Source organism: Phaseolus vulgaris, chromosome 7, assembly GCF_051622355.1.
Source record: "Phaseolus vulgaris cultivar YP4 chromosome 7, ASM5162235v1, whole genome shotgun sequence".
In the NCBI taxonomy this organism is placed as follows: domain Eukaryota; kingdom Viridiplantae; phylum Streptophyta; class Magnoliopsida; order Fabales; family Fabaceae; genus Phaseolus; species Phaseolus vulgaris.
This window is the reverse complement of record NC_143504.1, coordinates 46,502,148-46,522,552: the sequence shown is the minus strand read 5'-3', so window position 1 is coordinate 46,522,552 and position 20,405 is coordinate 46,502,148. Positions and strand designations below refer to the sequence as shown.

At 28.4% G+C, this 20,405-nt stretch overlaps 1 protein-coding gene across 1 annotated transcript; it reads left to right on the top strand.

Moving 5' to 3' along the window:
• The first annotated feature begins 6,764 nt into the window (after positions 1 to 6,764).
• On the top strand, positions 6,765 to 7,479 carry ZAT11 (C2H2 and C2HC zinc fingers superfamily protein). The gene has a single exon (XM_068634580.2). It carries the CDS (start codon positions 6,839 to 6,841, stop codon positions 7,319 to 7,321), a length of 483 nt encoding a protein of 160 aa, XP_068490681.1. The 5' UTR covers positions 6,765 to 6,838; the 3' UTR covers positions 7,322 to 7,479.
• Positions 7,480 to 20,405: the final 12,926 nt, after the last annotated feature.

Below are 20,405 nucleotides of genomic sequence, written 5' to 3'. Positions count from 1 at the left end.
AGTTATGGACGGTATAATTCATTGAGATTGTCCTTGCAATGAGCTTCATGGGGGATAGCAGATTAAGAGCTTCATAGTTTTCCCAATAGGTTGATTAAGATTTTAATATCTATTGGAAAGTGAATTTTGTAGGACAACTAGCTCTATAATGGGGGTTGAATAGAGTTTGAGATTATTTATGCAACAGATAAAGCAAACGTCTAACAAATCAAAATACAACTATCTAATAAAACAACACAACTAGAAAAAGCATAAAGAAACAACACACAAGAATTTACAATGGTTCACTCTAACAAAAATTATGTTCAATCCTCTTAAGTTAATTGCTCAAGAGATTCCATTAATCAAAACACTTTGATTATACCTATACAAACATCTTTGGGTTATCCTTCTCAATCTCCTATCGACACTAATAACTCTAAAAAGAAAAGGAAACATTCTCAAGGATAGCATAAATTAAAGTCACAATAGTATAACTTCACAAAGTGAAGACTTTTACAAAGGTTTACGCAAACCATATGATAGATGTTTAAAATTTGATAAGACTATAAGACTTTGTGTAACTTGTTCTTTAGGTACATCTTGTATCTTCATCCCCATCCTTGACCCGTTTAAATAACTCCTTAGATAAGATCATTGAAAACTTGATCAAGAAATACTTTATTTTTGTAAAAACTCTTTTAAGATATAGACTCTCTTAATAGAAGATCTTGATTTGTACTTAAGATCTTTTATTTCGCATAACATTATATATATAGAAAAGATTATTATATATATAGAAAAGAATCATAATCTATATGTTTAAATTGTTTCTAAAATCATTTTCAATAATACATTAAGATGTTTTATTTAATGGATGGTCTATTTGTTTGAAGATCATTTCGTTTACTTGATTTATTCTAGAAAACATAAGTTTAATTATGGCTTGTTTAAATTATCAATAAAAAAAATTAATCTAAATACTACTGAAAGATAAGATATATTGTAATAATGAGTGATAGATCGTTTATCATTTTAAAGCTTAGAGGATTGTCTAGCCTATTAATATCTTAGAATTGCACATGTATAAAACAAATATTAGCATGATCTTAGAATTTATATATTGCACGTATAAATTACTTATAGTGTTTGTTATCATTTAGGTCTCAACAAAGTTGTGTACAACCATCAAAATTCATTGTAACTATAAAGAAATAAGCTAGTTTTAGTTATATAAATTTTCACTAATAAAAATTATAAATGTCACTAGGAATGATAATGTCTAGTTATACTTAGAATCAATTTAAATAATGTTATTTATACTTAGAGTCAATTTAAATAACGTTATTTAGAGTTAGTGTTTAAAGTTGACATTATTGAATTATCGTCGAGTATATGTTGCATTTGTGACGCAAATTTGTATTAACTAATTAGTGTGAATTTTGCTTGTTGGCGTTAACTTTTTATCTATACTAAATACTTATTTTGTTATATCATATGATAAGAAATTGATTATAAATTACAAATTTAAAATACAACATAAACCCAACTTAAAATTAAAGTATAAAATTACTTTGCGTAAGTACGCATTAGAATAAAATTGAAAATAAAAAATCTCTATAAAAAATGTAGATTTTTTCCCATTATCCTTTTTTCAGAAAGAAATTTTTTCAATATATATATAATAGTTATTAAATGTGAGTATTAATTATAAAAAAAAATATAAATGCTAACTAATTTACTTATAACAAAGAAAATACCTAACAATGTATTGTATAATGATTTCTAATGCAACTCTAATAATTTCTAATGGTTTTTCTAATTCTTTAACTAGTGTTTTAGATTAGAAAAAATAGACCGAATTTAAAATCTGGTAATGAAAAGCGGTAGTTCGTGGGTTTGGTCAATTTCATTTAAATTTTTTCTTCGATTTAATCTTTGAAAGGAAAAACTGGAGTTTGACCACTTGGCCTGTGGCGTAGTAATGACTAAAAAAATATAAAATTTGTATTCATCATATTCCAAAATACTCATCTCTTTATATATAGTAAAAATATAAATAGAAGTATTATTTACAAAAGTAATTATCAATTATTTTTTTTCAACTATTGGTTTTCCTGGTTACATTGTTATAGGTTACCGAATTGATTTTCTGAGATTAAATAAGATTTAAATCTTAATTTTTTATTAAAATGTTATCAAAGTCATTAAGTTTGTTAGGTTTATGGTGTGAAGAATTTGTTCAAATCTTACACTTTAAGATGGTTTATCATCCATGTGAAGAATGTGTTAAAAATTTTAAATGTTCATAGAAAAACATGGAAGGATGGTGTATATTGTTGGTTATTAATTTAGATTTTATTATTATTAATTCTATTTTATTACTTTTAAATTATTTTATCGTTATTATTGTATTAATGGTAATTTTATTATACATATATATATTATTGAAGTAAATCAAAATAAATAAGATCAGCTCAACAGTTTTGCAATCTTGTGTAATTACATTCAATCAGTTTATATAATCTTTTGCACTCTCTTATTTTCTTCAATTAGTTCCTGCAACTGGTATCAAGGGCTAGTTTGTTATCATGAACTCTACCCAATAATCAGTCCCTATCCTTGATGGAAAAAATCACAATCGGTGGTGTGTGCAAATGAGAGTTTTGTTTGATTATCATGAGTTATGAGATGTCGTTGAGAGAGGAGTGTCTGCATTAGATGTTAATGCAACTGAGGCACAACGAGTAACATCGTGATAAGAAGAATAAGGACAATAAGGATTTGTATCTCATTCATCAAGGGATGAATGACGAGACATTTGAACAGATAGAAGAAGAAACAACTGCAAGTGAGGCTTGGACCATTTTGTCAACCAATTATAAAGGTGATGACAAGATCAAGAGGGGGCGTCTTCAAACCCTAAGATGCCAATATGAACTGCTGCAGATGTAAAGACCAATGGTGAAACACATTCGGAGCAGGCAAAGGTAGAGAAGATTTTGAGATCTTTAACTCCCAAATTTGAACATGTTGTTGCTGCAATTGAAGAGGCCAATGACATTTCAAAAATGACAATAAGGTTATTGTCTAGTTCCCTACGAGCGCATGAGCAGCGGATGAATGACAATAATATTGAAAAACCAATTGAACAGGCTTTACAAGCACAAGCCTCAATTGGTAGATCCTATCATAAACACGGTAGTTCACGAGGTAGAGGACGGGGACATGTTGGTAGCTATTCCAATAAAGGTCGTGGTGGCCAAAATCATGGAGGCGCTAAGCAAAACATTGGTTCCAATTACATTCCAAGTTCAAATAACTCTTGACGTGGAGAACGTGGTCGCGGAGGACGAGGAGACATTTATAATAAATCAAATGTGGAGTGTTATAACTACCATAAATGCGACCATTATGCAAAGGAATGCAAATCAAAAGGTGATAATCATGCTGCCAATTGTGCTCAAGAAGACAGTAATGATGTACAAGATGAAGAGGATCATGTAGTACTAATGGCAACCATATCAAATGAAACTCCAAACAATCAGACTTGATATTTGGATACAGGTTGAACAAAAATCATATGTGTGGTCAGAAGGAGTTGTTTGCAGATTTGGATGACTCATTTCGCACAAAAGTGAATTTCGGTGATGCAGGTTCGTTCCGGTGATTGGAAATGGGCGAATTCTTATCACATTGAAGAATGGTGATCACAAGTACATCTATGATGTTTTCTATGTACTTGATATGAAAAGTAATATGTTGAGTATGGGACGGCTGGTCGAGAAGGGTTATGTGATGCACATAGTGGAAAATAAATTCTCAATTTTTGATAAAAAAAGGTAATTTGATTCTTAAAACCTTTTTATCAAAAAAACTGCATGTTTCCAATAAATATTCATATGGGTGATTTCAAGTGTTTGAATGCAATAGTGAATAATGAATCGTGGCTATGACATTTACGCTTTGGGCACTTAAATTTTCAGAGTTTGGAAAATCTCTCCAAACGAAATTTAGTGAATGGTTTACCCAATATTCATCACCCTGATCAATTGTGTGAGGCTTGCATTTTTGGAAAGAATCACAGGATACCATTTGTTAAGGAGCCTTGGTGTGCAAAATTTCCTTTGGAGCTTGCTCATACAGATGTTTGTGGCCCGATGAACATATCATTAGCTGGAGGTAATAAGTATTTTTTAACCTTTATTGATGATTTTTCAAGGAAAACCTGGATTTATCTATTGAAAAGCATGGATGAGGTATTCCACTGCTTTAAAATATTTAAAGCATTTGTTGAAAGACAGAGTGACAGACAAATTAAGATGGTGCGTAGTGATGGAGGAGGTGAGTACAAGTCTAATGAGTTCAAGAGGCACTGTGAAGAACTTGGGTTGCAACATAACATAACATGTCCCTACACACCTCAACACAACGGAGTTGCCGAGAGAAAAAGAATAGAACAATCATGGACATGGCGAGGAGCATGCTTAAAGCGAAATGTATGCCAAATTATTTTTGGGTTGAGGCCGTAACATGTGCGGTATATTTGATAAACAAATCACTCACTTGGAGTGTTCCTAATTAACACAACTCCGATTGAGGCATGGAGCGGATTCAAACCCAATGTGCAGGACTTGAAGGTATTTGGGTCAATTACTTATGCTCATGTTCTCAAGGCAGCAAGATTGAAGTTGGATGATAAGACAGTGAAACCATTTTCATTGGATATAAGCATGGGGATACAAACTGTACAATCCAATGACAAAGAAGGTGATTGTTAGTCGTGATGTTACATTTGCCAAAGATGAGGAATGGCAATGGAATGCAGCAGTTGAAATGGATTCAAAAAAACGATATATTTATGTTTTGAACGATGATGTGGAAGATGGAGTCACTCTTGAAGCACCTGCAATTCAACCTTAAGCACTGCAGTTCAACCTGAAGTTGTAATTCAACCTGAAGTTGCAATTCCAATTGCAACTATGGTGGAGCGACCAAGAAGGCAACAACGACAACTTGTACACCTTCAAATTGCGAAGTAAATCTTGATGATGAAGTTGATGACAATGGAGATTCGGTTTACTTTGCTTTTCTTGCAGAATCAGAACTCGTGAGACTTGCATATGTCATTCAACACCCCAAAAGGAAAAAGGCTATGAATGAAGAATTGATGGGAATTGAGAAAAACAATATCATGACTCAAAATGGTTTTAATCTAGATGTTCCAATTAAAAGTTATGTTGACAATGTCTCTGCAATTAATCTTGCAAAGAATCTGTTTTTTCATCAACGAAGTAAACACATTGATTTTCGATATCACTTCCTACGAGATCAAGTTGGGAAGAACGTGATTAAATTGGAATACTGCAGATCAAAATATTAAGTTGCAGATATTTTCACTAAGCCATTGAAGATCAATGTTTTCATCAGGTTAAAAGATTTGTTGGGACAATAAGATTGTTCCAAATCAGAATTAAGGAGGAATTTGGTTATTAATTCAAATTTTATTATTATTAATTCTGATTTTATTACCATTAAACTATTTTACCGTTATGTTATTATTGCATTAATGGTCAGTTTACAAATTGGAATACTGCAGATCAAAATATCAAATTGCAGATATTTTCACTAAACCATTGAAGATCAATGTTTTCATTAAGTTAAAAGATTTAATGTTTTCATTAAGTTAAAAGATTTGTTGGGACAGGAAGATTGTTCCAAATCAGAATTAAGGAGGAATTTGGTTATTAATTCAAATTTTATTATTATTAATTCTGATTTTATTACCATTAAACTATTTTACCGTTATGTTATTATTGCATTAATGATCAGTTTACAAGCCTGCTAGTATTTCTATTTTATAGCTTCCAATAATTGTAATTTTATTATTATTATTATTATTATTATATATATATATATATATATATATATTGAAGTAAATCAAAATGAATAAGATCAGTTTAACAGTCTTGCAATCTTGTGTAATTACCTTCAATCAGTTTCTACAACCGTTTGTCTCCTCTTATTTCTTTCAATTAGTTTGTACATATATCTTCATTAGAAAATAAAGATGATTAACCTTTTTGTATTGTTTATTTTGTTGCAAACCATTATTTTCATAGTATGCACGCACAATACAGCAAAATATTATTTTATCAATTTTATTCTCTATCGGTACCTATAGACATATATTTTAAAAATAACATGATAGAAACAAAATATTAAAAAGTAAATGGACATTTCTTAATACGAGATTATTAACATAATTATGGCGAATAAGCAAATATTCCAAAAATGACATGGTTGAAACACCAAGATCAAGATTTGAGCGAACCCAACACCAAGCAAGGATTAATGAGAAGACCAAAACATTCCTTCTTCGGTTGAGTAGCTCACCGCACACGACTTTGTCACTGCGCAGCACGCCCAGAAAACATATACATTTCCTAAACTAGTGTGTGTAAAATGCGTAGTTGACCATTACACTTTTTTCTTAATTCAATAACATATTCTTAACGAAGTGGTTTAATGTTGAAACTTATAATCCAAGTAAGGGATTTGGGTGTTTAGGAAATACAAAGTCAGATAGACCAACAACCGTTAACACTTTTACTTTCTAAGTTTCAACAGGTTTGAAGGATTCGTTAATGATTATCATTAAACAAAATTAGCCTCCAACAAATGCTTTATTTGTTTAAACCAGTCAAAGACCTTGACTTTGTCGCAAACGGCCTATAAATACCAATCTTATGCCCTAACTTACCATCATTCACATCTCAATTTCAACACCTTCTTTCTCATATTTCACTCTCTTATTTACGTTTCATTATTTCATACTATTTCTACGTGAGTAGTGGCCATGAAGAGACGCAGAGAAGAGAACGTGGATTTGGCAAATTGTCTAATACTACTCTCTCATCCCAGAGAAGTCAAACCCCAAAATCTTTTAGGCCCTGTGGAATATGAGTGCAGAACCTGCAACCGCAAGTTCTCTTCGTTTCAAGCCCTTGGTGGCCACAGGGCCAGCCACAAAACTCCAAAACAAGACCTAAAAGAAGAGGACAAAATTGTGAGATTGGAAAATAAGCCCAAAAGGCACGAGTGCTCCATTTGTGGTGAAGAATTCTCTCTGGGTCAGGCACTGGGAGGGCATATGAAAAGGCACAGAATTTCCCTAAACGAAGGGTTTTCTTCAATAAACCAGGTTGTGGTAAAAGTCCCGATTCTGAAAAGGTCGAATAGTAGGAAGGTTATTTGCTTGGATTTGAACTTGACCCCTCTGCAGAATGACTTGAAGTTATTGTTTGGCGACAAAGCACCCAAAGTTGATTCCTTCGTCTGATCCTTTTCACATCATGATGATGATGATGATTATAACTACTCTTTGTTTCAAGAACTTGATTAGTTGTGATCTTTCTTGTTTTTCTAACCCATGTATTCTTTCGATTCTTTCATATGTACATGTTCATTTCTTTATATACGTACACTGATATGGTTTTATATATGCTTTAGATATATGTCGAAAAAATAATCACAGTGTGAAGAAGAATTGTTAATGATGCAATGCATAGAATTAGTAGCAGGAAGAATAAAAACGCTTTGATTACAAAATATCAGCAAATGAATGAGAAGGTTTCCTTTGTTTTCTTTATATGTATGTTACATGGAATACAAAGATATTCAAATCCATATCCTAAAGACATTTTCATTATTAATTATCACATATTTTAGGCACTTTCTTTTGTATGCTATTATTGTTGAAACTTTCAAAACGGAAATTATTTCATCGTGTAATTCTTAACTACTTCTGTACCTCAAATGACAGAAATACTTCAATTTTATATATACTTTGTTTTTATAAAATTGGGTGTATAGCACAATTTTAAATGAAATCAATTAAACACACGCAATATAAAAATGTTCGCTATCGTTGCATTTTTCTTCATAAGGGTACTATTTTTATTTATGTTAAAGAAGAAGAAACCAAAGATAAATATACATGTTTAAGTCAACTGATAAATAGAAAAATAAAACTAACTTCAATTAAAGATGAAAAGTGAACCTGAAAGAAAATTTGTAAAGAAATGCTAAATATATAAGTAAAATTTGTAAACATTAACATAATTAATATAGAATAAAAAAAATATATGATATTTTTAAAATAATAAAAACATATATTTGCCCTAAAAAAATAAAGATTTAAGTTCATAATATAAGGATTCATATAAAAGAATAAGAACAATGTAATAAGTTAGATTATTTGACTGAGTTTTAGTTTAGAAACAATTGTACTGTGTGTGTAACTAATGCAAAAAGATTGCGCCGATTTGAGTAACTAATGTAAATTTTATTCCATAATAAAATTTAGGTATCCAATAATTTTATCACAGTGGTTGAAGAAAAAGCTCACAAATAAAGAGGAACATCTAAATTGGGCTAGCCTCCTATTGAGTAAAAGAAAAACCGATGCATTAGATTCATCATGTGGTAAAGGTTGTTTCTTTTTGCACCTCCATAGTTTTTTTTATTGCACCTATACGTCTTAAAATATCAAAAGTATTTTATTTTATTGATGTTTTTATTTTAAAATGAATGATCCATAAAAGTTCTAGATTATAGAATCTAGAAATTATTTTTGAATTGAGAATACATTTTAGATTCCATAATCCGTTTCTTAAAAAGATATATTCTGATTATAGAATCAGAAGGTATTTTCATATTATAAATCTATAAAGTATTTTTGGCCTTTCAAATTCTATAATTTAAGATGTGTAAATAGAAAAATAAATATTTTTAAATTATAGAATTCAGAATATATATTTTAGAAAACAAAATAGTGTTTTCGTGTAAACCTATGGGTGCTAGGAGAAACTGTGGAGGTGTAGGAAGAAACAGCCTCTATTAAAATAGAAGAAAGGTCACTCATACTTCAACTTTTGTACACTTCACCTATTTCTCTTTAAACTTTAGTATAATTTAGGAAATTAATCTTTTTGTTTAAGTAGCTCCGAAAAGATAACACTGATTCATTATGATTAAACCAAAAGATGTGTATATTAGAAATTAATCTTCTTTTTTCTCGATGTTTTTCACCAATTACCCTTCCATGAGCATTATCAACTTGGGTTAATTGTAAATTTATTTAATTTTTATTTGCTTTATTCTTATGCAATTTGCGGTTAGAGAATACTTAGAATATGTAGTGCACAGGTTGTTTTTCACATTCAACATTATGTTATATTAAAAAATGGATTAAATAATCATATTTTATATTAGGAAACATAATAGAAAGTTAAAATCTAACTTTAAGCCCAACATAGATGACATTGTTTACAAATAGAAGTGACAGTTCTATGATGGAGAAGATTTTTTTACACCACACAGTGAAAAGATATACTTGAGAACGTATTATAAAAATATAATAATATTTTAAATTAAAAAATAAATTAAATATAATTAAAATATTATTTTATTGATTTGTGAATTATTTTTTTTATTGTTTATGGTGTTAACATATAACCATCCTTTCTATGATTTGTAGAAACTACAAAACGAGTATTGATGCTTTCTTTTGAATTCATTCCAACTAAAAGTAAGATAAAATTATGGTTTTGTTATTCTTGTCCATCTGACACCATTTCACACCTTCTTCATTCTTCAAATATAAAGATGCATGGAATATTGCATAACATCAAATATCAAATGTGAGAAAAAACAATAAAAAAAAATCATCAAATAAAAATTAATTTTTTATAAAAAATAAATAATAATTGTAATAGTAACTAAAGACATTTTAGAAACTAAAAATATAGTTTTTAAATTAGTTTTTATTATTGTTAAATAGTTTCTAAATTAGTATCTAATTAACATTCAAGATTTTAACTACCAATTATTTAGATTCTAAATTTGATAACAAAAGCTGTGATTACTAATTAGATACAAATTTAGAAATCATTTAACAATAATAGAAACTAATTTAAAAATCAAAAATTTATTTAGTTTTTAAAATGGTCTATAATTTAGTCACTGTAATAATTAATTTTTTAAAAAAAAATAATTTTTATTTATTGATTTTCTTATAGAGAAAATAATTAAGAATGAGAGTAAGAGAAAGGTTTTAAGTCAAGCATAATTTGCTGAAGTTAATTATATGTAGGCTCAGAGATATGCAAACTTTTAATGATATTCTAATATTCAAAGTAGAATTAAAAGGGAGACATTAATATTATAAAGTTAACAGGGACAAAATAATAGGGAGATAGAATGCATCTTGGAGAAATTAGTAGAATTTGTGAAAATAAGATACTGGCTTAGATAATAGGATGTTGAATGGTTGCTGCACAGCCCAAACTCCTAATAAACTTATATACCACTTGAGGGAATGAAAACAAGGAATTTATTTAAATTAAAAGAGGGTGAAAATGAATACAAAATAAGATATATTTTTTTTATCATTATTAATCATTTTTATTTAATACTTTAATATTATTTTTAATCATTTTTTAATATTATTTTCAAAATATTATTATTATTACAGTAAAAAGAAAAGTAAAAATTATTAGAAATTATAATAATTAAATAGTACTTTTAATGTGTGATGACTTTATTCGTATTTTGTGAAAAAATATTATTCAAAAAATAAATGTTTTATATTTTTATAATTAAATTTATTCAATTTTTGTGTTTTTAACACCCTTCGCTGTCCACTTCTCCGTAAGCATAATTAAAAGAGGATTAAATTAATTAAAAAGTATACTTAGTGTTAGAATTCTCATAATATATTTTAAGTAATGGTCTTTCCTAATTCAAAATATAATTGATAATTTTATTTATTTATTTATTAATTTCAAGTACAAACAAAATTATTTATTTTGAATTATAATAAATAACCGTGTCTTAATAATTTCTCCCATCATTATGTATATTAATGTTATTCTACAAACATAATTCATTTAATTAACACAAACTTTTTAATGTTTTGTGAATATGAAAAAAAATCAGCAATCATATTCTAATTTAAATTGAATTTTATATCTTATCTATTTTATGAATTTTATCTAAATTAAATTTTGAAAAAAAACCCAATATCACCCTAAATACAGGGAAATTTACATTTATTCCAAATTCTAGTGTGTTATTATAGTATGCATTGCTTTCCCTAACAATTTAATTAACTCCAGAAGTTATACCAATGGAGACTTGTTGAGTGTGAAGTGATTATATATGTTTTTTAAGAGTGTTGATACTAAAAAAAAGAGGTTATGCTGTTCATATTTATTCCCATGAATATGACCTCCAAATAACTGAATTATGAACTCATTACTATGCCATATGTCACTGTTCCAATATGTATGCATGGAAATAAAATAAACAACCAAATTCATCATGGAAATGCTTAGTTATTAACAATATATGCTTGTTTTATACTTTTTTGACCAATAGTTGCACTTGCAGAAATGATCTACTGCTTCTTCAAACAAAATCTATGACATGAAATTGGTCCTTGGTGAAGTTGATGATTCTTAAGTAAGCATGCACATTGAGATTTTTTTGAAGTAACGAAAAGGATTGGTATCACCCAACTTTTGTACGAAAGCATACATAAAGCAGGTTACTGTTTCATGGCATCGATGGTGATTCCTATAGTGGAAATAATTGGTTGCCTTATGATTATAACCGAGAACCTCATTCATTACAATACAACTCCAAATTCATAAAAAAGTTCACTTACGATGCTTTAAATCCTTCGTGCGTGGTTTATGATTGGGGTACACATTTAAAACTTTGAACGAATATGACTGATAATGATGATACCCAGGGTTTTGATTTGTTAAGCATCTTCCATTATATATAATCAACTAGTCATGTCAAAACGCCTTACATGATTTTTCCCATCATGAACAAGATCCTTCCTCAGTTTTAAAAAACAACACTCTGCTTTTTAATCAACTCACTCACTCCAACCATCTTTTTTCTCTCTTAATTAATTACACCATCATTAAATTCATCATGCAGGCTTCACCACCAACACACGTATCACTTACAAAATGAAATAGTCTTTTACATTATTGGTGTGTGACATTCTGCAAGCACATGCTAAGCTATGCAATGCAAGGTGTTGAAAATCATAAACTACTTGTGTTTATGAAGTGGCTTAGAGCTCTTTAGATACTATCAGAGACTATTTAATCAGTAACACCGCTTGCATGAAACAAAGAAAAGCACGTCTTCTTATGGTTGACCTTAATTATATGCCATCGCCATTTTCCTAAATAATTAGGTCAAGCTATGGCTAAATAGTAAACCAAAGATAGAAAATCTTCAACTTGTTCATTATGTTGAATAAGTAGATTCTGACTCATGGGCACGTACCATGAGAAGCACGTGATAATTCCCAGAGTCAAAATTCTCATAGTCAACCTTTACAACTCCTACCTAGCTGTATATTATAATCTTTAGCTCAACTTGTTTTAATCTCATATATCAAATCACTAATAATTTCAATATCATGTCAGCTAATAGTATCATACTGTATATCTTGTCAAAGCAAAGCAGTGGCATTAAATTCTCTTATTCGACCCAATACAATATTTAAAGGTTTGGTTAATATCTATATTATATACAATGTAATTAATGTATTAGATATGTGTAATGTTTTTCTATATTTATCTTAACTGTATTTATTATTATAAATAAAATAAATAAGATATATGTTGTAGGTTTAGGGTTTAGGAATCTTTGCTATGACTGGTTAGAAGTGAACTCAGTCAACCTTATGAACTGGGACAACACTACGAACAGTTTAAAATTTTGGATGCGTTTTGCTCAGTCAATTTTATTGTGGGTAATATCTGGATAGCATTGGTTAGCGAGAATTTGAGACACAGGAATAACTGTTTATTTAAAGGTAGAGTGGTTGATCACATAGAGGTTTTTTCACTGGCACAGGTTAAGATCAGGTCTTGGATCTCATCAAAGATACGGTCAGCGAGCTTCTCGTTCTTTGATTGGTGTCTAGAGCCTTGATATGTATGAATTTGATCTAAAGTTTCTAAGGGATGATCCTTGATTTTTCTATTTGTAGTGATAGGGTGGTGTAATTGGAAAATGTATGTTTTAAACCTTTTCTTTTTTGTATAAAGGTTGGACCATCCCTGAAATGATCCTTTAATTTTATTGTTTCTATGTTGTAGGTTTAGATAAAAAAAACATACCAAAAGATAAGAGTATAATCAATGATGCTCAAAGCACTATAACTGCATCAACATAGAGAGAGAGACATATATTTCTTTTCCTGAATGGTTCTAATTAATTACTTGAATCACTGTCTTAAGGTAGGCAACGAACTGTTATGTGTGGTGTGAGAATGATGAACTACACTGCATGAGAATATGAGATAACAGAGCAACATAAAACAGCTACAGGGAGCAATATTCGATAGCAATTTAATTATTTAATAATTCCTTATCAGTATGAGGAAGTAAAACGACGTGAATCACGTTGTTATTGTCCATTTTGGAAACTTTAATTCCAGTGAAAAGACGAAACAACAATCTTTGACGTCATAGCTGGCGATTTATGCTTAGAGAAAGTTGTATAAATTTGTAGTTTGTAGTGGTTAGTAGTGCTTAAGCGAAATAATTAAGTTAATAAAATTTTCTGTGATTGAGATAATAATCCAAAGAATCATTGATAGGAATTGTTCTTCAATCTCCACTTGCTTTCTGGTGGCCACATACAAAGAGATCATTTCATTGGTTTAGACGTAGATATGTTACATCATTTAGAAATTATAGATATTAAGTGCAACAGTTACTTACTTTATTCATTAATTAATAATGGTTTAGGTATATTCTTTATTCAAGATGCATAATTATTTATGTGGTATACATTATCTGTTGCTTAATTGTATAGGGTCACTTAGATAATAAATTGGATTTTTTTTCACTTTTACATATTTCTTTTTGTTTTGTTGCATCATCCAATATATTTCTTTTTTCTTTTTTCTCTTTTTATCACATTATTCTAATTTTCCACCCAAAGAGAATATATACTTCAAAAGATGTCAAACACTTGTTTCAAAAAAAGAACAACAACAACAATTAAGCCATTAGTCCTTTTCCCTACCCCTCACACATTTTTTGACCCAATTAAATTTGATCTTGAATTTATCTCGAGTGGGGTCAGTGGGCACATTTATTCTTATAACATATTAAAGATATAATTTCTGTGATTTAAAATCATATATACCCTTAAAGAAAAAACTTATTAGTGGTCTAGAATTACCATCTATTTTGTAAATAAAATACTTATTTAGCTCAATAATTACACGTATTTAGATTTTCTTTTTTAAAATAAACTAATTAGTAATATTTAATTACATATAATAGAAATATTGATTGGAAGTTGTTGTAAATTAACTTACAATATATAAAAATAAAATATTTCATATCCTATATAAAGGACTTTTCTTCTCAAAAATAACTATATGATTCTATTTTTTTATATTTTAATGAAAACCCATTTATATAGGATTTGAAAATAAACTTAACTATCTACTGAAAAAAAAAGGATACCAGTGATAACCAGTATCTCAATAGTAATTTTTTGTAGTTTATACTAAAAAAAATTGTATCATCATACAAAAAATATGTTGATATTTTTATTTATTTAATTGGTCTTTCACTTCAAATTGCATATTATTAGGGATTTTGTATATTTAACTAGATCGATTATTAACTATCCATTACAAGCCACCAAAAAGTAGGGATGAAGCCGAACTATTGAAAATCGGGGGTTTATCATTTTAGTTGAAATTTAATGAGTTGACGCAATGTTATAGTTGAGATTTAATTAGTTGATAAGTGTTAACAAATATAAATGATTGTGATTGTGTAAAGAAAAAGATATATGTCATTGCTGATTGAACTTAAAACTTGTTTAAACCCGCTGATAATCAAGTTAAAAATCCAATTATATATATGATTGCTATAAGAAAATACAATATTACCAATGATATCATTAATATTTTTGTTATTGTTATTAACATTTTGTTGCAACAGGAAAATAGGAAATAGAATACGAGTCTAAAAAGTAATTATACTACACATAATTGGTACAACAAAGAAACATTTTCATTATCTTATGATTCTTACAATAATGTTATTAGTTTTATTTTTATTGATACTGTCATTATTGTTATTAATAATAATAATAATAGCAATATGTAATAAATATTTTGAAAAACTGTCTTTTATATTTTGATGTATTATATTTTAAATTTTTGTAAATTTAAAGTCGGTTAACGTTAAGTCTTTTTTAATATTATTTGTTAGAGATCTCACGTCGATTATAGATGAAAATATTTTATGATATATAAGTGGGTGCAGACTTTACTCCATGAACCAGTTTTATCAGGTTAAGTTAACTTTAAAGTTCATCATTATATTACTATGTTACAATAATTTTGAAAGGTTAAAAACTCCTATAATTATATATATTGTCAAGAAAGCTTAAACAACAAAAATTTTCATCTACCCTTCCTTTTACATAAAAAAAAAAAAAAAGGCAATGTCTTCACGTAATGAATCAAATTGGGAAGTGCTTGGGAGCAATCATCGTGGACCACAAGGTCTACTTAATTATATTATATATCAATTATATTAAATTTGTGCTTTCTAACCTCACTCTGTTTAAACTATAGTTAGTTAAGATAATTACAACGAGCAAGTGAAAATTATTGTGATAATATATATTATCTTTCTTGTCCTATGTACCAGCCCTCTTTATATATATATATATATATATATATATATATATATATATATATATATATATATATGTATGGAAGCTCCAAAGTCGACATCTTCATTTAGTACAATAGGAGGCATTCCCAATTCATGAAACACGAATTTAATTAGAATATACCGATAGTATGAAAGTTTTTATACAATTATTCAATCAGAAATTGTTATATACAGAAGAAGTGTTAGTTTTTGTATTGATTTTTTTAAGATAATTTATAAGATATCATTTCCATTTTTTTTTTTCACTTGCATGTATGTTTTTCTCTTTATTTTCTCTCTTTAAGATTTTGTTTTGTATTTTTCTCTAAATTTATTAATTTGAACCTCATTTTTTTCAAATCTCACAAAATCAAATCTCACCTCATCAGTGAGAAACAATGATTGTTTTGAGTTGAATAATATTTGAATCAAAACTTTTAAGAGTTAATTGAATTCTTTTTTTGAGCTCGAAGCTTATTGAGAATGAAAAGTTTTAGATAATATATTAGACACTCTTGGTTATTGAATCCAAAATAGAGTACAAAATCTTAGGTTAGGTTGCATGTAAGTCTCAAGCTCTTTAGCTAAGTTTGTAAATCTTTAGTTATATGTAAGTCTGACATTCTTCGGCTATATGTAGAGTCTGATGATCTTCTGTTGCATGTGAGTCTGACGTTCTCCAGCTGCAAGTAGATCCCTGAAGTTCATCTATTACATGTGAGTCTAACATTCTTCAACTGCATGTAAAGTTTGAAGCTCATTTGTTACATGTGAGTCTGACGTTCTTCAGTTACATATAGAGTCTCATTTGTAAAATGATTTTACCACTCTTCAGTTCCAAGAATCTAATTTTTATTATTACATGTGAGTTTGACATTCTTCAGCTACATATAGAATTTTAAGTTCATCTTAAAAAGTAAAGTAAATTCTATTTAGCTATATTTTGTAAGGAATAATTTTATATGATGGGCGTAAGAATGTTGTATAGAGTTAAAGTGAAGTGGTTTCATTTTTAAAGTTGTTTTGGTTCTTATGTAGGAGATATCATCTGAGGGACTTCGATGAGTGTATCATTGGATACTCTCGTTCAGCGAAATCAGAAGTGCTTAAGTGAATGTATTATTTGAGTCACTCTAATGAGTGTATCATTTTATACCCTTGCTCAAAGAAATAAAAAAAATGTTTAAACGGAGGTACAATTTGAGTCACTTCAGTGAGTGTGTGATATGATACCCTTACCCAGGGAAATCAAAAGCACTTAAGTGAGTGTATTATCTAATACCCTCACTTGAAGAAATCAAAGGTATCGTCTGAGTGAATCTAGTGATTGTCTTATTTGATTCCCTTGTTCAACGAATTTAGAGGTGCTTAAACGAAGGTATCATCTAAGTCACTTAAATGAGTATTGTATGATGTCCTCTCTCAACCAATATATCGTTTGATATCCTTACACAAGTTAATTTCCTAGGTTTTCTGAGTATGGATGTTACGTATAAGTGTGTGTGTGTGTGTGTGTGTTTGTGTGTGTATGTATAAAATATTGAATTGTATGCTTAAATGATTTATTATTTTATTTAAAGTGAATTGTGTTTCATATATGTAATGTGAGCGTCAATGACATGTGTATTGTATGAATTGTGGTCACGAATTTGGGGTGAGATGTGAACAAGTGTTTGAATTTATGTATAAGTGTTGGAACTTATGAAAAGGATCTTTAACTTTACTAATGATTTAAGTCATATAAACTAAGACATCATGTGGTGAGAAATTCAAAGAGAGTTTATTGCACATTTGACACATGATGAGTTCCAGATTTTAGATGCCTTAAACTTATCCTGAACCCATGAAGCTTAGGTATGCTTAAGTCGTCAAGGTGTTAATCTCTTATAAAACTTCCTTAATATATGTCTTCTAGAATGTATTGATAGGTATTTCTTGATGAATATCATTGATATATAGACCCATATATGTATGTAGTTATGGATATGATGATCATTGAATTGAATTATAAATTTTTTCTTATTTAGATAAATTATTACAATAGTTTTTTTTTTCTTATCCTCGTGTTTCTTACTTGTATGTATTGTAAAAGAATTTGAGGTTAAGTTAAATCAAAAGGGATAAATTGGTTTTGAAAACTTTCTTAAAAATATTAACCCTTCTCGAACTCTTTTAAAAAATATAATTTTAAAAATTGAATGCAATTAATTATGGAATGATAATAGTATATTAAAAAATCAAATAAATCAAGAATGATAAGCATGAGAGACAATTCACGACATTCTTATGCAGGTTATTATTTATAGAGGTTAACATCAAATCTCAATACTTGTTCTATAATAACATGAACACTAACATGAAATTTGCCAAATCTTATCTACCTTATGAACCGATCTTATCAACATTATGAACCGACCAAGATTGCGATTTTTTTTATTTTTTTTTCTTTCCATGTTTTAGTCAAAAAGTTAAATTCTTGATGCGTCTGTTAAAAATGTTCCCTGTAAATCTATTGGGATTGGTAAGTTTACTGGTTCCTGAAAATTATAGGTAGATATGAAGGAAGACTTTGCCATGATAGCACCATATTTCTTGTTGTTCCCTGAGTCAGAAGACACCAATGTTTAAATCAGTGGTTAGTGTTATTTTAAAAACACATTAATTAATCTTCAATGAAAATCTTTAACTGAAGAACTTGGATGAGGATGCTGCAACTTCCCTGAATTGAAGCCTATCATCATTCTAGAATATCCAAAGTAAGTGCATGGTGATATCAAATACTGGCAAATCTAAATTTGCTTTTAAATATTTATTATTTGAAAATGTTTGAATACACTTGTCCTTCCCCTGCATCATTTTCGACATTTAATAAATTAATATTATCTTTTTATTAGTTATTGGTGACTCATTGGACTCATCAGTGGTGCTTCATCTCTTTTGTGGGAGAGGGATAAATTTTGGTACGATTTGTGGGGCACAACCGAAGTTGAAAAAAACAAAGAAATATGGAAGAGCATATTTTAATAGAGGACAAGTTGCTCATTCTTATTTAAGGAGTGTGCTTAAAAAGAACTTATTTATTATGTTAAAAAATATTTTTGTTGAGTTATAAATATTACGACCATTTATATCAAATTTTGTTAAAATTCAATGGCAATAACAATATGATTTAATTATTCATATTTTATAAAATATAGATTACATCATTTTATATAAATAAAACACTAAATAATTTTAAATTAATACAAATTGTGTATGCTTATGTAAACAAAATATCAAATGGGTATGTTTATATAAACAAAATATTGAATACTTTTAAATTAATACAAATCGTATGTGTATGTAAACAAAATGTCAAATGGCTATGATTATACATATGTGTAATTGTGAAAGAATCATAATAAAAGAAGGTAATATAGTCATATTAAAAATTTAACTTTGTATATATTTTTAAAAGTAATTTTAAAATGTTGTAGATGTATAAGAAGTGATATGATTTATATTTGCTTGTGAATTTGTTTTTTATTTTGAAATTGTTTAAGTGATGAATCACTAATCGTAATTAATGCATTGTCCATTGTCACTTAATTGTCATTATGTACTTAAGTATAAAGTATATAATTCAACAAAAGAGTGTATTATAACTTGAAGTTTGAAGAAGAGAAACCAAGACAATTCTTTCTTCTTCTTTTTCTTTGTAGTTAATATTGAACAAGTGGTATAAAGGTCACTCAAGCGATAAAGTGGAAACAGTGGATAGAATTATGGAATGTGTCAGGCCATACAATTATTTGTCAACACTCAAGCAACAATGATCTCTCAAACATTAATAAATTAGTGAGATTAGTGATTCTAGAACTTGTTGGATGATACAAAAAAATAGTATTGTCCAAATGTTGGAATGAGGCTCAAACAATAGTCATTCAAGCGTTTGAGTGGAGGAGAGACATAATTAATTATTTTAGCTTGAGTTATACTGCTTAAGCAATATGAGGTTGTTCAAGTAATATGAGACCATTCAAGTGAGGAAGTCTTCTTCAGTTTTAGGAAGCAATGTCATTTGAGCGACGGAATATTCCTTAGTTTCAAGAAGTAAGGTCGCTTAAGCGAGATAAATGTGCTCAAATGATATCTAATGAACATTTAATGTTATATAGTAAAGATTAATATGTTGAATGCATGTCTATGATATTTATTCATGGTGATAATGAGATCTATTCATTGGTATTATGTGTAATATCTAGATGATATGTTGTCATTTATAAGTGTGATGCCCTTTGTGGAATTGTTACCCTTGATGGGTTTGTGGTAAAGCTAAATCAGATATTTGCATGTAAATTTAAGTAACCACTTTGACATAAAAAATTGAACTTATTTTTTATTAATGGTATTTTCCATGAATTAGATATAATTTTCTATTGAGACTTGATTAAGTATTGTAAAATAGATTGAGTATGACAAATTATACCATTTCATTGAAATGTAATTAAGGATTACAACAATTTTAAATTTTAGATAAAGAGTGACTGAATTATAATTTATCCTGTTTATCTTTTAGTGAGAATGTAATGTTATATATATATATATATATATATATATATATATATATATATATATATATTATTTTTTATTTTTTATTTT

Coding starts and splice junctions, on each gene's coding strand:
- ZAT11 (XM_068634580.2), top strand. CDS start 6,839: ATGAAGAGACGCAGAGAAGAGAACGTGGATTTGGCAAATTGTCTAATA.